General features: G+C 37.1%; 1 protein-coding gene across 3 annotated transcripts; it reads left to right on the top strand.

Moving 5' to 3' along the window:
* The first annotated feature begins 278 nt into the window (after nucleotides 1–278).
* Nucleotides 279–18,747, top strand: ZSCAN32 (zinc finger and SCAN domain containing 32). 3 transcript variants are annotated; one of them, XM_051967811.1, is made up of 7 exons: nucleotides 279–334; nucleotides 8,214–8,712; nucleotides 10,151–10,367; nucleotides 11,424–11,515; nucleotides 11,874–12,000; nucleotides 12,466–12,672; nucleotides 16,914–18,747. In XM_051967811.1, exons 2-7 carry the CDS (start codon nucleotides 8,338–8,340, stop codon nucleotides 17,789–17,791), a joined length of 1,896 nt encoding a protein of 631 aa, XP_051823771.1. In that variant the 5' UTR covers nucleotides 279–334; nucleotides 8,214–8,337; the 3' UTR covers nucleotides 17,792–18,747. The 3 variants fall into 3 exon arrangements, with proteins under 3 accessions (XP_051823771.1, XP_051823761.1, XP_051823780.1); XM_051967801.1 differs by lacking the exon at nucleotides 279–334 and having other exon boundaries at nucleotides 7,446–8,712; XM_051967820.1 differs by lacking the exon at nucleotides 279–334 and having other exon boundaries at nucleotides 7,447–8,712; nucleotides 10,163–10,367.
* The last annotated feature ends 3,396 nt before the right edge of the window (nucleotides 18,748–22,143 follow it).

Raw genomic sequence — 22,143 nt, forward strand, 5'->3', positions numbered from 1 at the left:
AAAGCTAACGAATGGCAATCTTTGAAAATCTGATTCCTCTTCTCCAAAAAAAGAATCTACTTTGAAAATCTACTGAATCTACTTTTCATGTTGACTACTCCTCCTGGTGGGCTTCTGGGAATTTCTCGTAATTCACCTGCTGACTTCGCAGTCAAAACGGTAGAAAACAGAAATCAAAACAAATCAGACACCGCGGAGCATTCTGGGAGATGTAGTTCTGAGGAGTGATTTAATAAGCATGCGTGATCTCTCCCCTCTTGTCCTGACTGTGCTTGGCAGGAACTTCCGGTTGGGTTGGTGAGGGAGTTTGGGGAGTCTGGAGAGCCGGGATCTGGTGAGTTCTCCGCTTCGCCTGGGCCGGGACTTGGGCCAGGTCCCTCCCAACTTCCTAGTCCCCCCTTGCTTAGGCTCCCTGCCGCCTCGCCTCTTCTCCCTTCCTGCGGCCTCCCGGAGGCTGCTTGGTTTCGGTTGTAGGCTGAAGGAGTTGGGGGGCGAAGTGAGATGCGGGGAGGCCTCGCAGAGTGGAAGAAAAGGGACCACACCATCCACCCCCCCACGGTTAGGGAGCAGTCCTGATCGAAATTAGTCTAGAATCTCTTTCAGGATCTCCGCCCTCTCCCCCTCCCCCTCGTCCTTCGCCTTAGTGACATCATGCTCCAGGGCTTCTTTCTTTCGGTCCTTGTCTTGTCTCTTTTGCAAGTTCTACATTCTCCTCCTGTTCCTTAAACCTAGGTGGCCCCAACACCGTGTACCCTAACCCTGCCTTCATTCATGCATAACCTTGGATTCAGTTGTCAATTCTATGAAGATGATTCCCAGATCTCCTCCGACCTCCGGTCCCGATTTTCCACTTGGTGGGCTGGTCCTTCCCTGTCCCCCGTCAAACTCGAAGTGTCCCGAGCTAATTCATTCCTAACTTAGCTTTTCGTAGATGGGGCACGATCTTCGTATGTACAAAGCCTCAAAACCTCACTGGTAACTTTGGCTCACCTTCAATACCTGTACATTCTGTCTGCAAAATCTCTCACGTTTGTCCCCTCCTTTCCATTCTAGCTACACCCTTGTCTAGACTGTCTCTCAGCCTCCAATCTCATCTCCTCACTCTGCTTTTCACGCTTCTGTCCTAATTTACCAATCCAACTTTACATTGCTCTACTCAAAAGCTCAGTGGCCATTTGCTGTTAACTGTATAAAATAAAACCTTCCAATCCTGAAATTCATGTCCCTCTACAATTAAACTACAATCTACCGTTCTAATTTTATCTCTTACTCTTCCCCCTTTTTGTTTTCTACATTTCAGTTACTACTTTCCATTCTGTAATTTTTTTTTAATTCTGTAATTTCAATCTGCGTTTTGTCTCTCCATGCCTTTGCTAGTGCTGTCTGAAATGACCATAGATTCTCCCATCTCCCATTCTCTTTTGAAATCCCACCTTTCCCTCAAGTCCTAAATAAACTATCCCTTCGATTAAGGCTTCATTCCTCTTTCCTATACAGCTGAAAGGGATTGATGTTTTCCTTCTTGAATTTTTCTTAGCACTTTGTCCTTAGTTTCTACTTCTTTACAACTATATTAAAGCTGCTATAAATTGTTTGTACATAAAGGACCCCTTCCTTTTAATTTGGTGTCTTTGGGGTATAGGTTTAATAAGGTATCACTGCATTAAAAGGTGTATATAGTTTGATCTCTTTTGGATCATAAAATAGCTTTCCAAACTGATCAGTCTATTTCACAGCTCCACCACTAGTATATCATTGTATCTTTTTTTCCCAGGCTGCTCTAATAGTTATCTTTTTTTTTTTTTTTTTTTTTTTGCCAATCTAAGTAAGGGGTATAAGGTAGAACCCTAGATTTGTTTTAATTTACATTTTCATGTCTAAATATAGGCATTAATATTATAATATAGTATTGTAATATATATTTAATAATAATTAATATAGACCTTAAATTTATCTTGGCATTCTGCCTTTCCTTTGCATTCATATTCTCTTCTGCTATTTGTCCATTTCTCTTTCCTTTCTATTAGATTATGAGTTCTGTTATATATATATATATATATATATATATATATATATATATATATATATATATATATATATATATAGTGGCTAACCTGTCTCATACTTGGTAATTAATAAATATTGAATTAAATTAAATAACATGTTTGCCAACTTTCCATTCTACTTACTTGAAATATTCTCATTTGACTTGGCAGGTTCACACCCTTGACAATTCTCTTAAGATCATAGCTGGTGCTGACCTGCATTGATAGAGGAGGTTTCTTCATAAGGAGTTCCATATAGCTGTAAAATCAAAGGTCCATTCAAACAAAAATGTCAAGCTAAATGCTGGAAATATAAAGTCAAAAATAAAGTAGTCCTTGCCCTTAAGAAAATCAATTTCTATTAGGATACTGGTTTAGTATAAGATTGACCACTGATATAACCACGTTCTTTGTGTTACTGGCTTTTCTCCCCTTAGTTTCTAGTACCTTCAGACATGGGTCCCCTTGCCTCCCATTAGTCTCAGGAGCAGCTATTGAGACCTTACATGATTCTTAGAGGCCACATATTTATATCACTTGATGAGAGAACTGAAAGGAGAAAAAACAAGGATTTTTAAAATGCTACTTTAAAACCTTTTTAATCTAATTGAATCTCAAATCTGCCTTTCTGAATGGAAGGGAAAAACTGGAACTTTTCTCATTAGTTACTGTTTGCTAAAAGCTTGGTACAGTTTTATCCCAAATAGAGACTTTTCTAGCCACTGATTCCAATAGGTGGAGAGGTGTACACATGAAATATATGTAGGGATTATTCAAGAAAACAGAGCTACAATGGGATATTCTTTAATCACTTAGATATTTATTTAATTTCCCTCTTCCCAATCTAAAGTAAATAAAAATAAAATTTCTAAGTTTCTTTTTTTTTTAAAATTTTTATTTAATAATTACTTTATATTGACAACATTATCCCTTGCACTCGTTTCTTTTCCGATTTTTTCCCCCTCCCTCCCCTAGATGGCAAGCAGTCCTTTATATGTTGGATATGTTGCAGTATATCCTAGATACAATATATGTTTGCAGAAAAATTTCTAAGTTTCAAGAAATGCTTTTGAGCTATTCTGAAATGTCACAGACTTAGAATTAACAATTTTTAGTCTTAAAAACTTTTAACAAATGACTTAATAGATTTGCTTTCTTACTGGACTTCCTGAGTGCTGCTATTCCTCATTATTTTTAGGCAGCTAGTTGGTACAATATGCTATATTATATATAACAATAGATATGCTGTTTAATATACATTTGGTCAAATGGGTAATTTTTGATATTTTGTATCCATTTTCTTTCATCAGTATCATTGACATAAATTTTGATATAAATTGCTCAATATTAGGATATAATGGTGTTTGACTTGGTTGTGGGAGTTGGGAATAGGGGTTGATATCAAGAAAAAACTACTTCTTACCTGAATCACGAATACATTCTGTGCAAGCCAGCATGTGTTCGTGCTTGTTAAGTCATGTAGCAAAACTCTAAATATACAGCAGGCTTTTTTGTGCTGGGAATCATTTGGTAGCCACCATTATTGTTTCTTTTTAAAAATTCTCTTCAGACAGCCGAATAGGATTATTACCTGCCTTCTTACCTTCTCATCCTACCCCTTTTACTTCTCCCCCTGCCCAATTTGAGAACTAAAGAAAAACAAATCCTGTTCCAAACATGTGTAATCTACCAAAACACATTTTCATATTAGTTCTATCCAAAAAAAATTTTTGTCTCATTTTGCAATCTGAGACTTTAACCTCAATATCAGGAAGTGGATAGTTTCATCATTAGTCCTCTTAATTTGTGGTTAGTCATTTTGCTGATAAAAGTTCCTGATTCTATAAAAGTTGTTTGTTTTTACCATATTTCCATCATTGTATGACTTTAATTCTCAGGTTTCTCTGAAATCAGCCCCTTCATCATTTCTTCTAACAATAGTATTCCATTACATTTATATACCATAATTTGTTCATTCCTTCTCCAATTTATGAGTATTTCCTCAGCTTCCCACTCTTTGCCACCTCAAAAAAGCTGTTTTTGTACATCTTTAGAATTTGTTTTACTTAGGATTAATTCCTTTTCTAATCTCCCTAGCCTATCATTTCCCCTCTCCCATTTCCACTTTCCCTCCTATTTTCCTTTTAAATAAAATTTATTTCGCTATCCAACTCTGTATTTTTCCTTCTTTTAACCAGTTCAGATGAGAGTGAGGTTGAAGAGTCTATCCCTTCCTTGTGTATATATTCCTATATATCTATTTGTGCATTCTTTAATTTTTCAAGAAAATTTTTTTCTAACCTTCTTTTCCCTTCTTCCTCATCCCTTCTGCTTCCTTTTTCTTTCCATTTTTCTTTTAAGATCATTAAAACAAAGCAGGATTACTCTTGAGCCTTGTCTAATAATACTCATTATAACCACTAATGATAGGTTCCATATGTATCATTTCCCTATATTAAAATATAAGCAGTTTTTCCTTGTTTAATTATCATTGTTTTATATTTATTATTCTACATTTCTCTGTTTTTGAACCCCAAAGCTTCTATTCAATTCTTAAACTTTTAAAAATCAGAAACACTTGAAAGTCTTCTATTTCACTAAAGATCTATTTTTTCCCCCTATAGGATTATACCCAGTTTTATGGGTTGTTATTATTGGCTATAAATATATCTTTAGCCTTCTGGAATACCATATTTCAAGTTCTCTGCTCCTTTATAGTGATGACTACTAAATAGTGTAGGATTCTTACTTTAGATACTTCGTACTTGTCTTCTTTCTGGATGCTTGTAATCTTTTCTTTGATGTGTAAGTTCTGAATTTAGGCTATAATATTCCTGAGGAGATGAGTTCTCTCTTTACTGCAGAGATAAAGTGTTATGGGTTTAAAGTATTGCATTTCCTGTTCAACATGATCACTGTATTGGTTAGTTTTCTGAACTGCTTTCCTCCTCTCTTTTAAAAAGAGTCTTTATCACAGAGCATAATTGAATGGCTTGAAAGAGCAAGAGAGAAGAAGGGAATAAGTTCAGAAACGAATGTGTTATAAAAACATAAAAAAAAGCAAGAATATGATTTAAAAAGAAGAGAATCTTCTTACCCAAAACACACTTCTCCAGCCATTGATTCCAGTAGGTGGGAAGATATACTCAAAAGATGTATGTAGGGATTTTATAAGAAAAAAGTTACAATGGGATATCCATAAAGGAATCTCTACTTTCTCTACCTTCTTGCCTTCCCATCTCCACCTTCTCCCCTCCTCCCCCAACTTTAGAACCAAAAAACAAATCCTGTTACAAACATATGTAGTCTATCAAAACAAATTTCCACATTGGCTCTATCTAAAATAAAAAATTGGATATCATGTCATTATGTTGAAGAAAGTGATAAAGGAAAAGAGATAGCAAGGCAAATGGCATCTAAGCATATTGGCTGACTGCAGTTGAGCACTGATGTTTCACAGAAAAAAAATTATCAGTAGCTCCATTTTAGGTAAATTAAATGAGTGCAATTTTATTTAATAAAATTATTTTTCAACTTTTAGTGCTGTGATTCCATTAAAAAAAACTGTGGGATGGATACAATCTGAAGCCATGTGTGAAATTTCCACACAAAATATAAGATTCACCTTTTTCTCTAGATGCAAAAAGATCTTTTTTGCCCCCTTGTCTAATGTTATTTAAAGGCAAGGTTATATGGTGGATAGCCCACGTTGAGGGCAGGAAGACCTGGGGTCAAATGCTCTCTGATACATCCTGGCTGTGTAACCCTGGACCAATCAGTGCTTTAGGAACTTTCTAAATAAGTTATAGAATGGGTGCTAAACTATACTGGTGGAGGAAGTTTTCTTACCTTTGACTTCCCTATGCCAATGAAATCATAGATTTAATCCCTACCTTTACCCAGGATTGTCATCTCAGTTGTACAGATGAGGCACTGTACTACTTTTTAACAGTTTCTCCATTTGTAGAAATGATGATGCTTATGTTATAATTATGACTTTCATTTCTGTATCCTGCTTACCTCAGTGTGATGTTGTAAAGTGATATGTAGTGATTCAAAGGAAAATTCTTTGGAAGAAAGATAATATATGAATCCAAAGTGATAATCTGCTAAGGTGTTTGCTAGATATTCCACAGAATTTCATGGTGGATGATATGAGAAAATCGTATCATCATGATAGGCACATCTAATGTTGGTTGATTGTTACTTGAAAGCATAATGTTACATAGAACAATCTTGTGGGGTCAGTTAATTTCACAGGAACAATGTAATAAATGGGTGATTTAACAAACAGGACAAGGGTAGGGATTTTACAGTGACCTTTTGGTTATGCTCTGTTAATATTGTCATGAATTTATTATTTGTCAGCGTAAAATTAGGTTGGAAATACCCATAAAGACATTATTGACAAGATCATCAGAAACAATCATCCACACTGCAAGAAGGAATAGTAATAGGTACATTTCTTCATTCTCACCCCCTTATATTATTTTAGAATTGTTATTTGTCAACAAACGTCAACAAATATGAACTTTTCTATACACAATTAAGAAAAAGAAATGATAGTATATCTCTATTATTATACTTCTTTTTTTCTTATCGATTTAATAGAGTAATATTACCAATGATTGGCTTTTCTGTGCCTTCTGAACTTCCTTTTGCTCCCTTTTGTGTTTTTAAAAACTGTTTCCTTGCCACTTTTTTACTATCACTACCACTACTCCCATTCTTTCCTGTATCTTTTCTTCCTTTCCTCCCAGAATAAAAGCCCTTCCTTATAACAAATAAGTATATTCAAGCAAAAGAAATCCATATATTGTCTGTCTGAAAATAGGCATGTCATTCTGTGTCTTTTGTCTTTTATTTCTTTGCCAAAAAATGGGATCTCTGATACATCATCTTCGGTCTCCTGAAGTCTTAATTGTTTAGTCTTTCCAAGTTGTTTTCCTTTAATTGTTCTCCTGCTTGTGTTTGTTTCATTTGATGTCATTTCTTAAAACTCAAACGAACATTATTAGTTTTATTGTTTTATTTTTATTTATTTTGTTAAACATTTCCCAATTACATTTTTTCTTGGTTAGGATCATATCTGCTCTAAGCAACTAAGACTATAAGTTGCAGAAAAGATTCCAGGCTGCTTTGGTAGGAGTTATTTCATTTGAGAGTTCCTGACACCTATGAAATCACAGGTTCCCATCCTATCTCTTCAGGCCATTTCCCTAATTGTTGAACACCCATTTTGTTTCCATTTTACTATAAGAGAAAAATGCTATTATAAATATTTTTGGGCATATGAATCTTTTTCCTCCTTTCATCTACCTGGGATATATGCTTAGTATTAGTGTCTCTGGGAAAAAAGAATGTGCACAGTTTAGTACTTTTTAGGGATAGTCCCAAATTGCTTCCAGAGTAACTGGACAAATTCACCATTTCGGAGATGGTGACAGTTTGGTAAAATGGATCCAGGAGGGACAACTAGGTGGTGCAGTGGATAGAGCACCAGCCCTGAAGTCAGGAGGACTTGAGTTCAAATTTGACCTCAGATACTTAATACTTCCTAGCTGTGTGATCCTGGGCAAGTCACTTAACCCCAATTGCCTCAGGGAGGAAAAAAACAAAAAATGGACCCAGGAATATTGAGTAGAAGGGGAAAAGAGAGAACAAAAGTTCTCAAACATTAATGGGAATATGTGACAAGAAAGTGAATAACCAAGAACCATTTTTGTCTGAAGGCTGTCCAGCTAGGTCACATTTTAGACAAATCCTGTGGCTTTGTAGACAGCAAGGGAAAGGCTATTGAAGTCATAGCAAACAATCTCTTTATTGGTTGTAAGGAAAAAAAGGATTTTTTTGTATTTTTAATATTTCAGGTTATGCCTTAGATTAGTAGAATCATGAAGAGAGCAGGTCTAAGATGAAGGACTAAGGTAGACTGCAGATGATGGAAAGACAGGATGAAAGGGATTGGTAGGTGGGCACAACAACTGGATCATTTCATGGTTTCCCTCCACCCTCTGCTGCTTCTCTGACAGATGACCTTTATTCCTCAGATGTCCCTGAGAATATAGATTGCCAAATATTCCTAGTCCCTATTAGATCTGTGGTTCTCCACAATGAATTGAGAATGGCATGTTCTTATACTTACATTGACATTATTTTGTTTCCCAGAGCCCAGAGAGAAGCTATTTGTCACTGGTGTCCAGTACAGTGGCAACTTAGTGACATGACAAAGAGACAGCGTTTAATCCCCAGAACCAGGAACCATCTGTAGTGAAGTCATCCTCTAAGGTGAATGATGGCTATGGCCTCAGGCTGCCACGTACAAGCTCTGCAGAAAAACTCTACCTGGAGTCAGAAAACTGCCCTTCAGGTGGAAGGAACAGCTGACTCGGAAGTCTTCCGTCAGCATTTCAGGCAGTTTTGCTACCAAGAGGTGGCTGGGCCCCATGAAGCTTTTAGTACACTTTGGGAACTTTGTTGTAGGTGGTTGAGGCCCAAGACAAACTCAAAAGAACAAATCTTAGAAATGCTGGTCCTGGAGCAGTTCCTAACCATTCTGCCTGGGGAGATCCAGGTCCAGGTGAGGGAGCATCATCCAGAAAATGGTGAGGAGGCTGTGGCCCTTGTTGAGGACTTGCAGAAAGAAACTGAGAGACCAGAACAACAGGTAAGAAAGAAATATGCTATAACCATAGGAAGACGCTACAGTGAAGCTGTCAGTGTCAGCTGGCATAGGAGACAAAGGATCAACATTACCTTTCTTTTTTTTTTTTTCCAATCTATATTGTGTGATATGACTATAGCCATCACCACTATTTTTACTGCTAACAGCTTACATTTATAAAGTACTTACTCATGGTGGAGATTTGTAAGCATTATCATTTTGCAGATATAGAAGCTGAAACTTAATGTAGTAACTTGTCCAGAGTCATGCCATTTGTAAATGTGGAATTGTAATCATGGCTTTCTAATTCCAAGTTCCATGCCTTTCCCACCATACAACCAGGAAAAAATTTCCCCCTTTTTTATCTCATCAGCCAGGTAACTCATTCAGTGTGTGATTGAGCTCCTACTTTGGGCAAAATACTTGTGCAAGAAATAGACAAAGTGGTTTCAGACATGCTCCTTTTCATCAAGGAGCTAATAGAGCATATATGCTTTACACGTTGTAACATTGCATAGAAGAAACTACCAAGCTGAGCCCTCTCTAGCTTCTTTAGGATCGTAGCTGAAGGGACTTTAGCCATCTTCAAGTCCAATCCCTTCATTCTGCAGATAAAGAGACTGAGACTTTCTAAGGTCACACAGCTCATAAGTGCCAGGATCAAAAGGCATACCTGGCTCTTACCACCGTATGTACTGAGCTGCCTCCCTTGAGTGAAGAAAGAGCCCTTAAGATACAGGTGCTGAGTTGACAGGTGTGGCTGGAGCTTAGCTGGCGATAGCTAGGGCTTGCTTGAATAAGATCTGAAGTCTGTAATGGATGAAGGTTGATGGCAGAGAGTAAGACAGTGTAATTATTCCAACTTTGACAGAGGTGGGAAATGTTAAAAAGAATATGGCTGAAATGGAAGTATCTCTGCAAAACAATTTAATTTTATTAAGTCATCAGAGTGTGCTTTGGTTGGTAGAAGAAAAGAAACAGGGATAAAGATGAAATGTGCATGGGGTTGTATATTATTCATCGAGGAAGTGCAAGTCTTGTGAACTGCCCTGGGAAATGATGAGTTTACTCTTGATAGAGGTCTTCAGCAAAAGATCTGATCTGTGGGTTCCTGTTCACCTTCAGTTTGGAGCAGATGGTTGTTGAGGTCCAGGATTCTGAGAATACTCAGCATATTATGATGAAGGCTGTGTCAGGAAAGTGCCATAGTTCTTTTATAACTCTTACTAAGCATTTTAGGTTTCTCAAAATAGAAACTACTTTCTCATTTTTAAAGGTATCAGCCTTTGATTTCTGTAAACTTCCTGTCAAAACAGAAGGACAGTATCTAAAGAAATAATATTTTAGTTACTATTTCTGCAGTTTTGTGCCTGTCTGGTTTTTAGATTTTACTTTTCCTGGAATAATGTTCAATTTTAGACTATATGGTAACTATATATAGGGCTATTCCCAGTTTCCAGTCAGTGTGCAAAACCCAGAAGTTCTTGTGGAGAAGATAGTGTCTCTGGGAACAGCACAGGAGTCCATGAACTACCACCTAAAGCAAGAGGAGAACCAGCAGGAAAAAGATCCTTCAAAAGATGCATCATGGAGCCTTCATCAGAGACCACAGAAACAGATAGACTATGAACAGGAGCCTCCAGTCAGAGCAGACACAAGTAAGAAACAGTGATTGGTGGGGTGGATGGAAAGGAATACCTGAGCCCCTCTAGTACATCTACTGGTGGGATTCTTATTTTAAAGATCTTTAGGAAAGAGATTTTCAGGATGGTTTAATTGATATAATAAATTATAATCAAGAAGTGCTTTTTGCCTGACTGTAGTTAGGCCCTAACTATTTACCTCCAATATCCTTTCCTTTACAATGTTTCTCCAGTTCCTTTTGTCTTTACTCAGAGGTCTTTTTTTTTTTTTTTTTCAGTGCTTTTATTTATTTTCCAAATGTAATGATCAAAAATCATAGGTAGAAGTTTCTTTTTCAGTAAGGCTGGTTGACTGGAACAAATCTGCTAGAATTGCATTTTGACTCTGGACATAAGACTTATCTAGTTTGTGATTTAGCAAACTTTGTGTGGCTGAAAATAACGAGTGATTTCTTTGTTTCATTCTTTTCTTGTTGATATTTAAAAGCAAAGCAAGATTTTTCTCCTATTTTATAATCCTAGGGAGATTTTTTTTTTTTTTTTTTTTTTTGCTCTCTACCTTGTGGTGTGCCAGTTCTCGGCAAGGACAGCAACTGAATCGATCAGGATTCAGTTCAATTTCACAAACATTTGTTAACTGGCCTGTGTATGTAGGTCATACACTCATAGCTCAGCATAGTCATGGGAGAGAGAGAAAGTTAAAATAAGACATTTCCTACCCTCATGAAATTTATAGTCAGGTAATAGTATTATTTAGTAGAGATTACAATCCTTCAATCCCCAGATTTTAATCCAGACTTCTAAATGACTCATGATTACAAAGATACTGTTCCCTTCAAACTAATAATAATTGGTGATTAACCACAAGTATGGGATTCCTGGAGGAGTTTGGAAAAAGGCACTGATTTCTTTGGTTTCAGAGGATAAAGTAATGAGAGCTAAAAAGGCTATTCTTGGGACTGTGGGAGGATCTCATTGAGTTAGTAAATTAGTTTAGATATGTTCATAGAGAAAGTCAAGAAAACGTTTAACACCTTCCATCCCTCTGATGACTCCTTTTCCTTCCTTCAGTCAAGCTGGCTCCCCAGGTTTCTGCCTTTCCCTGGGAGAGAAGGAAGATAAACCAGGAAATGGAAGCTGTAATCCTTACAACTGGCTTTCAGGTGAGCTGCTGTTCTGTTTTTTTTCTGAGATCACAAGGTTTCATCCTGGGATTTTTTTTCATAGCCTAGAGTTCATTTCTTTCTGTTCTCAGACCCCTTTCCTTGCCAAGTAAATCAGGCAGATTTTAAAAGAGCATATTTGGCTTCTTGCAGACATCCCTCATATTATTTGAATATATTATCTCTTGTTTTTGCCCCTTTTTCCACCCCACCCATACCTCACTTTAACTACAGAGGCTCCTCACCTCAGCTCTCTTCTTGTGTCCTGATCTGATCATTGTGCTCCTGTCTCTGCCCCTCAACCTAGGATAGAGCGATGCTATTTTCTCGGTAGCAGCAGGTACCGGTGTTGTTACAGGAACCAGTCACGTGTGGAGATGTGACCATGCCCTTCTCCCAGGAAGAGTGGAGGTGTTTGAATTCTGCTCAGAGGGTCCTCTACAGGGGTATCATGCAGGAGAATTGCAGAAATGTGGACTCATTGGGTAAGGATTCATTTCTCCTGTAGATTTAGAGCCAGTTTGCTTACTAACTCAGTTTCCTAAACCCCAAAACCTTCCAGAGACACAGGCTTCATTGCCTCTTGTGACAGAGAAACTCTTCCCTTCTCAGGATAATTTCTACCCCTACCTTCATGGCCTTTTGGAGGGACCAAATCATGATTTCTTTCTGGGTCCTTTCCTATCTCATCAACTTTGGAAAAGAATTCTTCTAACAGATTGTTCTGATTTCAATGGTGACCCAAATTGGCCATTCTTTTGCTATTTCCAAATCACATATATATATAAATATATATTTTTTTTTGGCCATTCCTTCGTGGGATGGCAACCATCTCAAATAGCCCCCAAGAAACTCTTTGTTTCTGGGAAATTCTAACATTTACCTAAATTTGGGGATTCTTTGTGGTCAGTATAAACTATGATTTTCCCTTTCTGCTTTTCAATGTTTAGGACTTTCCAAGCCTCTTCTGATCTCTGAGGTGGAGCATGGAAAAGATATATGTCTTCCAGATCTTCAGGGTTCCAAGGAGACAGAAATCCTAAGTAGCTCCCATACATATGAAGACCAAGTACAAACTGAGAAACGAGCAAAGAGAGAAGGGAAAAACTGGGGAGGTCAGAGGCAACAGCGGGACTTGGGGGATGAGAAAATTATAGGTGAGCACTGTTGTTTAGAGGAAACAAAGACTTTCCTTTTAATTCACAATGAATTTCAGATTTATGAAAAACTGACCCATCAACAAAATGGCCATGAATATAAGGTGGTAGTTGATCAGATAAGAGTTGTTCTGTTTCAAGAATGGGCTTCCTTTTTTTTTTTAATCCACTTATAAAATTTTTGTGTTCCCTTTGTCATCTTGAGTATGATGTTGGGATTTAATAGATTGTTGTACAGTCCCAACACAATACCATGAGGTTGTATATTTTTAGTGGTGTGAGCAGGCCCTCTATTGATTCAGGTTGTGTCTCTTTCATATCTTTCTAAGGATTGAGTTGCTCTGGCCAACCTTCTGTTGATGAACCTTTCTGAACTTAGGCTGATACTATAATGCTGTTTGTTGCTGAACTTTTAATTGAAATCTTTTGTAAAATTGCATTTTTAGAAAATGTTTTTAAATTTTTAAAAATATTTTTAAAGATATTTTTAAAAGATTTTTTTAAAATAGCATTATCAGTTCCAAATGACTTCCTCTTTCCCACCCTCTACTGCCCCTAAACTGACAACAGAATAACTCTAAAAATGATCTTTAAATTCCCCATATTTTTGGCCCCTAGGTTAAAAATTTTTTTCTTTTTATTTAGGATATGTGAATGTAAAGAAATCCCTCATATTGCAGAGATTTCCTCAAGGCAAAGAACTGTACTTAAATGTTATATTTCTTAGGATAGGGTTTGTTTTTGGTTGTGGAAGGGAACTTCTGGTATGAAAATTCCTCTCACAAATACAGTGTGACAGTTTTATGTAATTTAGATTTAGAGCGTTTCTGTGGTATTGAAGATTATGTGACTTGTCATCATCACATAGCTAATTTGTGTTAAGTCAGAACATGAACTTAGATTTTTCTTATTCCAGTGCTAGCCACTATACCACACTGTCTCTAATGCTTGGAAAAGTACCATTGCATAAATTCAGTTTGGGATTGAATTTTTGTTTTGGGCCAAATCTGTTCATGTTACCATTCCTGGCCAAAGCATTGCTTCTCTTCCTGCACCTGTCCAGGCTCTATGTATACCTTTACTTCTTTGTATGTCTCTGTGATCAAAATGGTATTAATATGACTAGTAGTGTAATTTCAGTGCCTCTATAAAGGTGATAAAATAGACTTGTGTTTTCTTTTGTGATGCCACAAAATGGGTTTTTTTAATATTCCCTGATCTTGTATACATGGCCAACTTCTTTCTTTTTCAATCAGACTAGAACTCTAGGCTTGAGAATGTGATTGGAGAAAGAAGTTGAATATAGCCTTGCCCTCTAGATCATCAAAGTTAGACTGGAATCAGATTAGATGTTGGGAAAAATTAGAAGACTAGCTCTTCTGGACAAATCCTAGATAAACTCAAATCTTTTGAGGGCTTCTGGGCTTGATCTATTTTTCTTTTTTTTTTTTTTTAATAGCTCTTTATTTACAAGATATATGCATGGGTAATTTTTCAGCATTGACAATTACAAAACCTTTTGTTCCAGTTTTTCCCCTCCTTCCCCTCGCCCACTCCCCCAGATGGCAGATAGACTAATACATGTTAAATATGTTAAAGTATATATTAAATACAATATATGTATACATGTCCATACAGTTATTTTGTTGCACAAGAAGAATCGGACTTTGAAATAGTGTACAAATTAACCTGTGAAGGAAATCAAAAATGCAGGCGGACAAAAATAGAGGGATTGGGAAGTCTATGTAGTGGTTCACACTCATTTCCCAGAGTTCTTTCCCTGGGTGTAGCTGGTTCAATTCATTATTGCTCTATTGGAACTGATTTGGTTCATCTCATTGTTGAAGAAGGCCACGTCCATCAGAATTGATCATCATATAGTATTGTTGTTGAAGTATATAATGATCTCCTGGTCCTGCTCATTTCACTCAGCATCAGTTCATGTAAGTCACTCCAAGCCTTTCTGAAATCATCCTGCTGGTCATTTGTTACAGAACAATAATATTCCATAATATTCATATACCACAGTTTATTCAGCCATTCTCCAATTGATGGGCATCCGTTCAATTTCCAGTTTCTATACACTACAAAGAAGGCTGCCACAAACATTCTTGCACACACAAGTCCCTTTTCCTTCTTTAAGATCTCTTTGGGATATAAGCCCAGTAGTAACACTTCTGGATCAAAGGATATGCATAGTTTGATAACTTTTTGAGCATAGTTCCAAATCACTGTCCAGAATGGCTGAATCCGTTCACAGTTCACCAATAATGTACTTGATCTATATTTCAAGGATATTTGTAAAAGGTAGCTAAACTCTAACTTCTGCTAAGTGGCATTCTCTAATATTTGTCAAAATAAGCAAGTTTTGGAATATTTTGATTTTTAAATGTTTACTCATTAGTTTCATATACACAGAATAATCACAGAATTATAGATAGGAGTTAGACTAGATTAGATGCCACAGAGTACAGCAGGAATACCCAGCCTCTGTTTACCCTTTCAAGTTCATCAGAATCCACTTCTCTGTGTTATTTTGAGTCTTTCCTATCTACTTTTACTTTGAAACATTTCTTATTGTTGAATAAATGAATAAACTAAAAAGCATTTTTTACCCCTTACCACATGCCAAGCACTATGTTAAACCTTGGGTATACAGATAAAAAAGCAAATATAGTCTCTGCCCTCAAGGAACCTACATTGTCATAGGGGAGATATTAGTGTTGCCCTTTCTTTGCCTTCTGTCCCCATGCCTGAAGTCCTTGCAGAGGTGATTTCTTTTTCTGGTCAGGGTAGAAGAAATGTCAAGTTTGAAAAACAAGCCAAAGGAGTCTGGAGACCCAGGAAGGTTATCAGAGATTGACAAAATGGGTTTTAAGAAGCCTAGCCAGAAAGTTGAGAACCTTGGATTCCAAAACCTCTTAAATCAATTTTGTAATATTCTCTTTAAAATGTAATGTTCTAGACAATTTTCAGATGAAGAAATTAAAACTCTTTATAGCCATATGAAAATATGCTCCAAATCATTATTAATCAGAGAAATGCAAATTAAGACAACTCTGAGATACCACTACACACCTGTCAGATTGGCTAAGATGACAGGGAAAAAATAATGATGAATATTGGAGGGGATGAGGGAAAACTGGGACACTGATGCATTGTTGGTGGAGTTGTGAACGAATCCAACCATTCTGGAGAGCAATCTGGAATTATGCCCAAAAAGTTATCAAACTGTCCATACCCTTTGATCCAGCAGTGTTACTTCTGGGCTTATACCTCAAAGAGATACTAAAAAAGGGAAAGGGACCTGTATGTACCAAAATGTTTGTGGCAGCCCTGTGGCTGTGGTTAGAAACTGGAAATTGAATGGATGCCCATCAATTGGAGAATGGCTGAGTAAATTGTGGTATATGAATGTTATGGAATATTATTGTTGTGTAAGAAATGATCAGCAAGATGAATACAGAGAGGCTTGGAGAGACTTACATGAACTGATGCTAAGTGAAATGAGCAGAACCAGGAGATCATTATACACTTTAACAATGATATTGTATGAGGATGTATTCTGCTGGAAGTGGATTTCTTCGATAAAGAGAGCTAATTCAGTTTCAATTGATAAATGATGGACAGAAGCAGCTACATCCAAAGAAAGAACGCTGGGAAATGAATGTGAACTATATGCATTTTTGTTTTTCTTCCTGGGTTATTTTTACCTTCTGAATCCAATTCTACCTGTGCAACAAGAGAACTGTTCAGTTCTGCAAACATATATTGTATCTAGGATATACTGCAACATATCTAACATGTATAGGACTGCTTGTCATCTAGGGGAGGAGGTGGAGGGAGGGAGGGGAAAAATCGGAACAGAAGCAAGTGCAAGGGATAATGGTGTAAAAAAATTACCCTGGTATGGATTCTGTCAATATAAAGTTATTATAAAATAAAATAAATAAATAAATAAATGTGAAAAAGAAAAGAATAGAAAAAAGATGCTGGTCCTGGTCATTTTTCTAAAAAAAAAAAAGAGAGAGAGAGAGAGAAGGAAAGAAACTGGAAACCTCAGATATTTAATGTATTTAAACAGATCTCTAATGGAGAAGTAAATCATTCAACTTTTATTAATATAAGGCTTGGCTTGTTACAGATTGTGTTTTTGAATTGATCTGCTAAGAATTTAGCAATAATTACTTTTTATGGCTTCCTTTCTGGCACAGTCAACTAATTTCTTTTTTCATGTTTAGAAGTCAAGAATGAGATTAAAGAGGAGGATCTAAAATGGGAATATTCAGAAAAAGAGCAGCTGAGCAGAACAATACCAGGAAGATTTAATCGACAAATTTTCCAATATCCTGTTTTGAAAGAAGCTTGTGAGACTGTGAGCAAGTTAAGAAAACAACTTATAAATTTTCCACGAGAGAGACAAGGCAAACCAGATTTCCATGAGAGAGATTTAATGAAAAAACTAGATCAACAGAAACTTTGTATTGGAGAAAAACACTATAAACAACTTGCATGTGGAAACAGCTTCTCTAAAAATTCCCTCAAATCAGTCCCTGAATTAGAAAAGACTACTAGATGTCATGAGTGTGGGAAAAGTTTCAGTCGTGGTTCTTATCTTGTTAGGCATCAGAGAATCCACACAGGTGAGAAACCCCACAAATGCAATGAATGTGGGAAAAGTTTCAGTGAGCGTTCCAACCTCACTGCCCACCTGAGGACCCATACTGGAGAGAGGCCCTACAAGTGTGGCGAATGTGGGAAAAGCTTCAATCAGAGCTCAAGCCTCATTGTCCACCAGAGAACCCACACAGGAGAAAAGCCATATCAGTGTAATGAGTGTGGGAAAAGGTTCAACAATAGCTCCCAGTTTAGTGCTCATCGACGAGCTCACACTGGGGAAAGTCCATATAAATGTAGGGAATGTGGGAAAAGCTTCAATAATAGTTCCCATTTCAATGCCCATCAGAGAACACATACTGGTGAGAAGCCCTATGAATGTCCTCAGTGTGGGAAAAGCTTCAGTAAAAGTTCTGCCCTTACTAGACATCAGGGAGTTCATATGAGAGAGAAGTTTCTGATTCAGTCAAGGCTTAATGTTCTTGAGAGAAACATATCATAAATATTTGCTTGGAGGAAAGAATGATAGAGAATTCTTAAATCACAGCTGGCTAACAGGTGCTTGTTAAGCTTTTCTTAACATTTCCACTAAGTCTGAACCATATTCTAAGACTATCTTTGGTTGGCTTTGTATAGTACAGGAATAGATTCAAGAAACCTGGGCCATACAGTTCAGCTCTGACTAAAATATGCCCTACTGTTACATAGTTTCTTTCAGTAATGCAAAGGAATGTGACCCATGATTTCATCGGCATAGAACTTTCCTTCTGTGATCCCACATGCACTTAAAAAGATACGCAGACTGACCAGTGGAGGTGAAAAGGTCAGTCTTGATAGGAATTTTTTTGGTGGTTTTAGAATTATGATTCCATCAGTGTATACAACCCCTAATGTGTAAACTCCTTCTACCAGTACAGAATAAGCAAGTTGTGTTTAACTTTAGATTCTTAGAAATTGCTTGGGTCCCTGAAAGATTGTGACTTGCCTGTGGTATCCCAATTACCTGTGACTTGTACCCAGGTCTTCCTGACTCCAAGGCCAAAATATGTGGGATCATATATCTTTCAGATAGGGTAGTTAATAATATAGCATATTTCCTCCTCCTTATTTGAATATGCATTTAGAATTAAGCCATAGGTAACCAGTAATTCAGTTTCAGGTTCCCAAGGATCATTGGCACAGTGATCTACTGAGTAAACTGCTTAGAAGGAATACTAAAATATCATCAACAAAATGGGATGGGAAACCCATATAGAATGATTTGATCTTGGAATATATGTAATATTTGGATTTGCCTTTTTAAAAATTGAAATGAAATAAAATGTAGTGATTCTTTATTTTTGGCCCAATTCTAGCCTTTTAAGTTAAAAATGTGGCTGCTAGGAATTGGCTTGCCTTTCCTTCAACAAATGTTTTGTAAACATTACTATTTCTGATGAAAATAAAAGTCTCTCCCAACCCCTTTTGTGTTTTGTATTCATTTTTAAAATCTCTTACCAATACAGAGTACATAGAAGGGAATCAGTACAGAGTACATACAACAGACTTCTCATAGAGGCCAAGTTCTGTGTAATAGATCATGCAAGGTAGAATGTTCAAATGAAATGAATCAAAGTGTCACTAAGTAAATGGGGAATGGGAATGTAATGGACACGGAGGAGGAGGTGGTTTTAAAGAAACCTTGGGAGACCTGTACATTCTGATGCTAAATGATGTGAACAGAACCAGAACAATGTATATAATAATCATAGTGTGGTAAAAGCAAACACCTTGGAAAGATTTAGGAACTCTATCAGCTTAATGACCAACCACAATTCCAGAGGACTAATGATGAAACATACTAGCCTCCCTCCTGATAATGAAACAAAATATTTGTACACAGCCAGTGTGGAAGCTTGAATCATCTCATTGCTGAAGAGAGCCACTTTGATCATCATATAATCTTGCTGTTGCCATGTATAATGATATCAGGGAAAATTATCTTGAAACAAAAGACCCTAAGGTTTTAGTTCATGGATCCAAGGTCTTTTAGTTTTGGGTTTTTTTTCCCCCTATTAAATTCAAATGTCTGAACTTTGATATCAATATTTATCTGGGACTCTTCTAGAAAAAAGACTATTGCTACCTGTTGCTGTTCTGAATTCTTTCCATGAAGAGCAGGAAGCTGGAAAATTAGCCTTGATGAAGAAGGAGAAAGGATTAGGGGGACAAACCATACCTTTCTGTAGTATAAAAGAAATTAAAGTGACAATTTATGTTCTTGTCAAAATTTGCTCAATTCCATCTTGACTTGTCTGGCTCCAAATCTTTATTACTAGATGAGAACCTCAAATTCAGCAAGAAAATCATGAAAACACTAAGTCTGATTCATCTCCAATTAGATGCTCCTCTCTATTCACACCCTACTTAGTAATTTCAATAGGATTTAGGCACAGTAACTACATGACAGTAGTTATTATCTTCCATTATTATTTACTAAACACTAGTAAGCTCTGTGTCTTTTGTCTATGGAAAGCTTATGCAGACTTGAGGTCTCATGTCATATGCAAAATACTATAAACTTCTCTATTCACTATTCAGAGGCTTGCAGGGATTACAATTGTCGAACCTATAATAAAAGAAGCAGAGCCCTGAGTCAATGGCATTTCATTAAAGGATCCAAAGTCTCCTCATGATATGAGCCACCTCCTTCCAGGACCTTGTTTTTATAAAGTTTGATACCCAAATATGCAAAAGAGGCATGGTAAAATACAAAATCTCATTGCTTTGATAGACCTTGCCCTTGAGAGCCAAAAATGATACATCAGTGGGGGAGGTGGGATGGGAGGTGGTATTGAAGCAGGTTGTGATCCCTTTAAGAAACTATTTCCGATTGATCTGTGATTCCTTTCAGATTCCCAGCCCCTCCTGGCTGAGACATATCCTCCCCAGACAAGTTGTCTTTCCAGGATGCTCTCAGAGCTTTTGATTCAATTACAAATCCTGGTCAAAAAACATCCCTTTGAATTCCAATAGGAGATCTGGGCTTGTCCCAGCCCCCATTCTGACTTGTTTGGGCTGCCCAGCCCCGACTAAGACACTCAATATAAAAGAGCCAAATGAAAATCCTCTCTTTGCAGAGGTTCCAAACATGCCAGCTATGCCATGCTTGGGATGCCAAGGGCCTCTGTCCACTGGAATATTTTTTTCCAGAGTTATCCTCTCTTTATCCTCACCTATTTCTCTAACTAGACTTCATGCCTCTCTGTCAGGATTTCTAATCTTACTTCCAATCCCCATAATAAACTTCTTTTATCAATCTAGGTTTTCGGATCTGTAAATTCCTTTACAGAGAACCTCTGCGCCGCTACCCTACCCATACGCTGAATCCCAAGGGGTTACACGGGAGCCAAACCTCTCCATTTGGTTCCCTAAATCCTGACCTGCCACTAGACCTTATCATTTAACTTCCTGTCCACCAGAAACCCTAATCTCATTTTGGTTCCCTAAATCTAAATCTTATCAGTATCACAGGTTGGGCAAAGCACTGAAGAAGTGGTTATAAGATGGTCATGAGATCCTTCCCTGCTTAGGTCAAAAACAATGGTCCAGAGGTACAAAAATAAGTTGGGTGACTTTCCAAAGAATCAAGGCATCTCATCATGCTGAGTTTGGACATGGAATTTGAGTAAAACAGGATGAAGATATCTTTTGTCAGCATTCTTGTAGTTGCACAAGTGAAAAATTTTACCCGGTAAATTTACTTTGTAAATAAGTAATCAACATTCCATGAAAGTTTAAAATCCATTATAAAAGACTACTATTAAAGAACCTATCCTATCTAATTATTCCTATATGATTTATGTAAAATATAATATTGAATAATACTGATTTGAATAAGCTTTTTATTTTCAAAACACATGCACAGATAATTTTCAACATACCCCCTTGCAAAACTTTGTGTTCCCAACATTTTTTTCTCCTCTTCACCCCACCTTCTCTCTTAGGCAGCAAGCATGACTAAAGCCTTTCAAATCCCTTCAATATTTATCCTTTTTCTCTCATTCAACTCTCAGGTTACATGGAACTGGTCCAAAAGTAAACATAGCTTTGAAGACTGTCCCCATCTCTCTACTATTTCTTTCCGAAAACCTAGGATCATCCTAGTCAGACTGTAGTAAACATACATCACTCTCCACTAATAACCCCAAAGCCACTACGGATTGCAATGTACCTATTTTCTAAGTGATAGAGCCACAGTCCAAATTCACATAAATTTGTCATCCTCTGTCTCTAGGGAGAACCTGAAACCTGCATCCTTGTGCCAAGCAAGAATTTAAGATTAAATGGAGCTGTTATGTAGCAGAAGAGTCTGTAGAGTTAAAAGAAGGTCATTACTTCCTGGGATTCTGGGTTCTATCATCATAGGAGGGGAAGAGGGATCTTACGCCAACTGGACTCTAGGAATCAAAATTCAACTTTTAGAATTTTATCCAATATTCAATTCAATAAGTGTTTATTAAGCACCTACTATTTGCCAGGGATTGTGCTGAGCACTAAGGATGCAAAAAGAGGCAAAAGACAGTCCCTACTTTCAAAGAGTTTATAATCTAATGGGAAGGACAACATGCAAATAAATATTTATAAAGAAAGCTATATACAGGATAAATGGAAACAATTAATAGAGGAATGGCTCTGGGATTAGGAGGGTTTGGGAAAGGCTTCCTAGAGGAGTGGGATTTTAGTAGGGATTTAAGAAGGATCCCTTCCAAGTAGAACTTCACTGGGGGCCTGTTCTATGTGGGTGACACGGGAGGGGGAATTGTATATGTGTAACACGGGAGAGGGCCTGTTCTGTGTGGGTGATACGGGAAG

Source organism: Antechinus flavipes, chromosome 1, assembly GCF_016432865.1.
Source record: "Antechinus flavipes isolate AdamAnt ecotype Samford, QLD, Australia chromosome 1, AdamAnt_v2, whole genome shotgun sequence".
Taxonomy (NCBI): Eukaryota; Metazoa; Chordata; class Mammalia; order Dasyuromorphia; family Dasyuridae; genus Antechinus; species Antechinus flavipes.